A 7,132-nucleotide genomic window follows, 5' to 3' on the forward strand; every position below is an offset into this window, starting at 1 on the left:
AATATGTAAGTTAAAATTCTGTAATGTGATGTGGTTGCTACCAAAGCATTACTGTCACTACCGAAAATGTGCTGTCACTACCGAAACATGGGATGTTTTGTCAAAAATAAAGTATACTGAATTATCAACTAAGATGTTTTGATAGTTTTTGGTTCAATGTATATTCAAACTAATGAATCCTTAACTTCGAAATCAGTATGATCACCTTTTTGCCTTTTACAAAGAAGAACTGGATTCAAAATACAACAAATCTCATAAATTACACTTGAAATATTGTTAAAATGTAATTGTTATAGATTCACCTCTGAAAACAAATAGCTATATATATATATATATTTATTATTAATGTGTTTTGGTAGTGTCAAATTTGGGGAGAGGACAATTATTCCACAATTTTCTGAAAATACAATATGAGAATTAACTGCACAATTACTAGAAATGTGTGGATATTATACAATTTGCATACATACAATTTTTTTGGAAAAAATTTGTAAAATTTTCAAGACGTTTCCAACTCTGTAGAATGGCCCATATATATAGAAATATTTAAAGTATGCCCATTTTCTCAGTTCACCCCTAAATGAATCTGTGCTAAGTCCTACTAATAGTTTGGGTGTAATTCTGAATAGATGTTTGAAAGTATGCAGCAGTGTTCTTTTGCGGCTGGAATATTATAATGTAACATTTCGGTATGAAGTAACTGAAGAGAATTCCATATATACTTGAAAGCTGTGTCATCGCATTAACAAGCTGGATGTATTTGCTTTTGAGAATGAGGAATGCTGTGAAATAAACAATCCAGCACATATTGTACAAAATGAGACTGAAAGTTATTGATTTGGCCTCATTGTAATTTTTTGGCAGATCTCTTCCCATGTAAGAAAATAAGAGACACAGGAATCCAAGAAACCAAACTATAAACACAACTACGCTAACAGTTGCAGTGTTCCCCATTTCACAGCTGAGTCAGGTCTTTAAAAGTTGATGAGTCCCTGGAGGGTTTGGGCGTTGAGACAGTCATCCATAGTATACAAGAAATTAAATGAATGACAGAAAAAAATCCAACAAAGAGCCACTGTCCGTTGTGCTTTACCCAAATGCTGTGGATGTTAGGGAACTTGGCAGCTATTTTGAAGACACAAACAATTTGAAAGGAACGGACAGCCATACAGGAGAGAAAAATAGTGAAGAAAAATGCAAATGCAACATTTCTCAGGATGCAGAATACAGATGAGGGTTTTCCAAAGAAAAAGAACACACTTATTGTAGACATTATCAAACACGCCAACATGAGGAAACACATGCTGCCACCAGCAGACTTTACCACTGGTGTGTTGTAATTGTGAGCAAAAAGGCAAAATATGGCAATAAGGAGAAGAATTAGGCATGTGGCAGAAGCCATGACAATGATGGAGAGGATTTCTGTGACCTCAAGATAGACAACAGAACGGTTCTTACATGTCGTACTGCCCTCATCAGACCATTCGCTCTCTGCACACGGAGAACAGGTATAGGGGTCCCCTGAAAAACAGCAAAATAATATGAGAATGTAATACAGCCAAAATCAGACATTTGATGTCATGAAGTTTAAACAGTACAAAAGGTTCAACAGATTATCTCTGCATAACACCATATAATGCTGTATAATACTGTATAATGGGAGACAGCACAAAAGAAGACAATATCCCTTCATAATTTTTTCTTCTTGAACTTGGCACCAAATACAAACACATTTGGTAGCTATCCATTCTGAAATTTCATCTTTGTGATATCTATTCCATCTGAACTTCTTTGAAGTTATCCATTTATTTGCTGTTTGTTTGTTTATTGTCATTTTCATATATGAATTTACTTTATGTTGGTTATTAAAAGTGTTCATAAAACGTACAGTATACAGTATTTATTAATGGTAGATTTGTAAACACAGTAATTCATTTAATTTTGTAAGGTAAAAAAATATACCAACATTTAAAGTTAGATCAAAATAAAATGATACAGTTTTTTAGTAATTATGATTTTTTTTTTTTACAATTCCATGAATAATATTGTACAAATTGTACAAAAACGCACATTTACATTTTAAAGTATATTGACACCATATTTAAAAACAGATTATGCAAAATACATCTCGGATATCATTTTAATTATTCAAATCATTTGGGGTTGGGGTTTATATATACAACTATTATGGTCTACTATAACAACTATCAAATATTTAAATGTATTCCCTAAATTATTCCCCACCCTGTACATGCTAAACTTGATGTTATCTTCCCTTATCTTTCCCTTGTGTAGTGGCAGCATGGACTGATAAAATGCCTGTTTTGTCATTGATTGCTTAAAATACTCACAAGAATAATTCACATAGCTGTTACGTGGACACTTTTTACACAGAAAACAGCAACTATGATATCCATTAGGTTCCCTCGAAAATCCCTCTTTGCACTCAACAGAGCAGTTTGAGAATGGAACCTTTATGGAATGGGAAAATGTGCTATTACAATTAATCAATGTTAGGTGAATATTTAGATAAATACTCAGCAAAAAGATAACTTACAGGACCATTGTTATGCCATGGCAAGCGAGAGTTGTTGATAGTAAAAGTAATTTCTGGATATGTATCATACTTGCCCACCATCTCAAAACGTGGAGGATTTGTTTCAGTATTCCAAAGTGTGACCGCAAAACTGATGTTTGGATCACCATTATCATCATATTTCATCCGACGGCCGTTAAGTTGGAATTCCAACTTCTTAATTTGTTCCAGAAGCTGTTGGACAGTGTGGTGAAATTATTAAGAATTAATATCAGAATACATGCTATTACTCTTCATGAAAAATGTCATAATCATCTTATGCATTCCCTCACCATGTATGGCTTAACTGTTATGTTTTTGTGGTATTCATTCATGTCACACTGCAGAACATTATGCAATGCATGAGCTATGGTATATATGGCAGCATAAATGGCGAAAGAGAATGTGGGATTTTCATTTATAATCTCCTCTGCGTTCAACGATGTGCAGTAATCACAATCTTGATTACATGTCTTACTCTCACTCTGGATGTCACTGTCAGTGCTATAAGCTTTAATTGTTCTCCTGTGTTTATAGATGAATTCATCAAATCCAGGTAATGTCAACAATCTCTCTGTAATGCCAATGACTGTGCCAATTTTCCCAATTCCTGGCTCTCTTGGAAGCTGCTGATTCATAGCCCAGGTTTCACTCGCAATCCATACTTTGTCTCGGATGTTGTTCGCTATGGCTGCTTTGATAATGTTGCTTGCATATCGTGGTACAGCGAAAACAACAATGACATTGATGTTGAGCATATCCATCTTTTTAAGTGTTAGACTGTAGTTTGCCCTTTGGTTAAAAGCCTCTTGATAGGCCAAACAAATGCCAGTATTTCTGATATACTTTTTAAACAGATTAAGTCCATCTGAACTGTAATCATCTTGGCTACCAAGAAAGGCAACCCAGTTCCATCCAAACCACCGTATGATGTGAATAATCATCTCTATCAGGTCTTTGTTGCTAGGGATTGTTCTTATAAAGGAAGGATACATACGTTTATTGCTTAATGCATAGCTAGAAGCTCCATAATTCACCTTTGAAAGAATAGAAAACATTCCAATTGATTAGCATTATATAGTAAGTTGGTAGTCCTGAACAAAAGGAAGTAAACAGTTTGAAAAAAAAAAAGAATTTACCAATGGTATAAGGTCCATTGTTATTAATGGTGCAATGGCAATAGTGCTTGTGCTTCCATATGGCCCTGTTAAGGCAATCACTTTAGGCTGATAGTTGTTGAGTTTTTCTTTAGATTTTATTAAGCCATTATTTGAGATAAAACTGAAGACTGAATGGAAATTTTTTGAGTCAGTACAGTGGTCAAAAATCTCATATCCCAGAGAAACGTTGGGCAGAAGAGTTGTGGAGTTATTAATCTCCTCAATAGCAAACCTCATCACTTGCAACATCTGATAGCCAGATTTTGAGAAAGTGTATCTAGAAAATATCAGTTAAGTGAACAGAGCTTAATCAAATCTTTGTTTTAGAAATGTGACTTGAAACAAAATACTGCAGCAAAAAGATGCTTACTTACCTTAAACATTGAATGGCTTCTGGGGAGGACAAAGGAGTTGCATGTTGAACTTCGTGTAAAGCAAAAAGGCCACCCAATAAGTAATCTCCCTTCAAGCTGAAGTCAGATTCTAAGCAAAACACATTGAAAAACAAACAATTAATAAAGGCTGGAAGGAAAGAGCAAATGCTACTCAAATGCATGGTTTATGGTGGACCGTTGGTTGTGAAACTGAAGTCAGTAGTGGCAAAAATGATAGAAGTCAGGCTCATATAAAACTACTGAATTTGCTTAAAACACAATTCAATTTGCTTAAACCACTATATTCACTGATACAAAAGACAATTTCCATATCTAAACTCAAAAAAAAAAAAATACATCAATCACTTGTTAAGTAGAGCATTACACCACATCAAAATCAACAGATGCAAACTATCACTTTAAATACAGTGTGACTTTCTAAGATTTCTAAAACTGTCAATGAAACAAAGATTAATTTGACAAGAAAATACTATTTCAGTCTTTCTACTTCGAAAATTCAGAATTGATACCTGCCATTTCTTTGTAATGCTTTGTGAAATTTACTAGCAATTTTTGAAGAGAACTTAGCTCACAATGCAATAAGGACTCAAGACTGACTACATCAAACAGGCAAATATAAATGAGGCAAATCAGGGATGATACAAATCTGCTTAGGCAACATGATTAGTGTATCACCAGAGGATAGCACCACCTGGTGGCCAGGAGAGTCATTTACAAGGAGTATTAGATGAGAGGATAAAGTACCAGAGTGGCTGGCATTTCTGAAAAGTTTGAGGGATCACACCTAATCAAATTTATGCATAAGTATTTTCAGATGAATACACCATGACTGAATGTTTACAGTAAGGCTTCAACCAGAGGTGGAAAGTCCAGGGGTCCAAAAGTAAAAGTCCTGCCATATGTTTGTTCCACCCATGAATGATCAGCCAGCTGTTTTCACCAGAGGTGAGACCAAGGCTGCGTTCAGCCCCGACAAAAACGGTGCAAAACGTTTTTTAAACGGAAACGGTGGTGCGTTGAACACTCTGTTCTGATGACGCAAGAGTTGCAACTATGGCAGCTGAGAAGGGCGTTCTTTGTGTTCTTTTTGAAGAATTTTCGGAGCCTGATGAAATCGGTATAAATACGTGTTTAATACTGCAAAATACACTCGTTTATTTGGATGTTCATTACATTGTGCCAGCTGTCTCTTTAATACCGCGTGGTTTATATACATGTTGCTGCTGATTGGGCTGACATGTTTGACACACCCACCAAACAAGAGAAAACGCATCTCAAACCCCGTTGCACACCGCTTCCAGGAAACATGTCGTTCAAACCGGAAACCATAGCAAAACGGTGCACACCGGTTTGAGCATGAACTTACCCCAAGTCATTCCTTTAAGTGACAAGCAAGTCTGGAGTCAAATCCCAAGTCCTCAAAGAGCTAAAGTTAATGAGATAATTGGTGACTAATTAAATGATGATTGTGCATTAGTGATGAACACCTGCTTCTATTGAGAATTACAGAGGATCAGATGTTGAAGTTGTATTGGTTAAAATTATGCCATCATGGAAATCATTTGCTTTAGCTATTAGTTGTTTTGATATGAGTTAGTCATCACGAGCTGGCTTGATTATACATACAATTTTTTTTTTTTTTTTCACATTTTCATTTATATGCTTTGCATAATCAATCCTGTGAAACTGCAACATGCAAGCAAAATGTTGTTCTACTAGTTACAGCAAAAGAATTTCAAATCTATAGACAAAAAAAAAGTAAAATTCCTGAAATTATTTAGACACACACAGACATCAAGAACCAGCATATGAATCTCAACAATGGTGACTATCAACAAAATGCTTCATGCTGCAACGCATGCTGGGTAACACCATAGTAAAACTCCCATCATGCACTGCTGTATGAATAATTATTGTCACCACTGTTGAGGATTGTATGATGATAAGTGTTCATGTCTAAAAGCCTGACCTGATACGGTTCTATTCTCTCTCCTTTCAATAATTGTGTGGAAAAACAGTATGTCCAGCTATAGACAGGCTCTAAAAGCTGCCAAAATCAAGCATATCCACAAACTCATAGAAACTAACCAAAACAATCCAAGGTTTATATTTAGAACAGTGGAAAGATTAAGAAATAACCAAACACCACCTGATCTAAATATTTCATTACAGTTTAATAGTAATGACTTTATGAATTTTTTCACTGATAAAATAGATTCAACTCAATTCAAGTTTATTTGTATAGCGCTTTTCACGATACAAATCGTTGCAAAGCAACTTTACAGCAAATTAAGTTTCTACAATATTTAGTGGTAGCTTATCAGTGGTGACGGAAATATGATTTTCAAAGACAAGTTGCTATTTAATATAACACCTAGATTTTTGGCTGTAGAGGAAGTAACAGTATATCCGTCTAGTTGCAAATTGTAATCCAAGAGATTCTGTGTACTGTCTTTTGGTCCAATAAGTAATATCTCTGTCTTATCCGAATTTAATAGGAGAAAATAGCAGAGGACCTAGGACAGATCCTTGTGGCACTCCATATAGTCATATAGACAGTATATTTCTTGAAGATATAATTTATTTTTTCCCCCAAGGCCTCCATAAGGAAATATTCCAGGGCCCCCACATGAGACCTTTGACCTCAGAAAAAAGGACCTCTCCACAAACAGCAACACCAACAATTTTAAGTTAAAATAAGTTTATCTTTGGCTGTTGCTATAGTGTTTATAAAGCACATATGTGATGGTAAAGAACTTATGGTAAAAACATTTCATGCGTCTGAGTCTCTGGTTGCATTTTATCAAAATCTGTAGTTCTTTTATGAGTTTTATATTATTGCAGTTCTACGATACTACGTGACAATGTGAGAAAATTGTATAAACCACTTTTAGAATTATGGGTTATAAAGAGGTTTCAATTCTGTCACTCATAGACATGAAGAATCAGCATGTGAATCTCAGCAATGGTGACAAAATATTCTGATAATTTTGATATGATTT

The 7,132-nt window shown here is 34.9% G+C and overlaps 1 protein-coding gene across 1 annotated transcript; it reads right to left on the reverse strand.

The window, feature by feature from the left end:
- Positions 1-955: 955 nt before the first annotated feature.
- Positions 956-5,506, reverse strand: LOC107687140 (taste receptor type 1 member 1-like). Its single transcript, XM_016484370.1, has 7 exons — positions 5,497-5,506; positions 4,110-4,257; positions 3,715-4,012; positions 2,869-3,612; positions 2,565-2,770; positions 2,352-2,476; positions 956-1,521 (listed from the first exon to the last, which is right to left on the reverse strand). The coding sequence occupies exons 1-7, from the start codon at positions 5,504-5,506 to the stop codon at positions 956-958; spliced, it is 2,097 nt and encodes a 698-aa protein (XP_016339856.1).
- Between the last annotated feature and the right edge of the window lie 1,626 nt (positions 5,507-7,132).

Source organism: Sinocyclocheilus anshuiensis, unplaced genomic scaffold, assembly GCF_001515605.1.
Source record: "Sinocyclocheilus anshuiensis isolate Anshui unplaced genomic scaffold, SAMN03320099.WGS_v1.1 scaffold1203, whole genome shotgun sequence".
NCBI lineage: Eukaryota > Metazoa > Chordata > Actinopteri > Cypriniformes > Cyprinidae > Sinocyclocheilus > Sinocyclocheilus anshuiensis.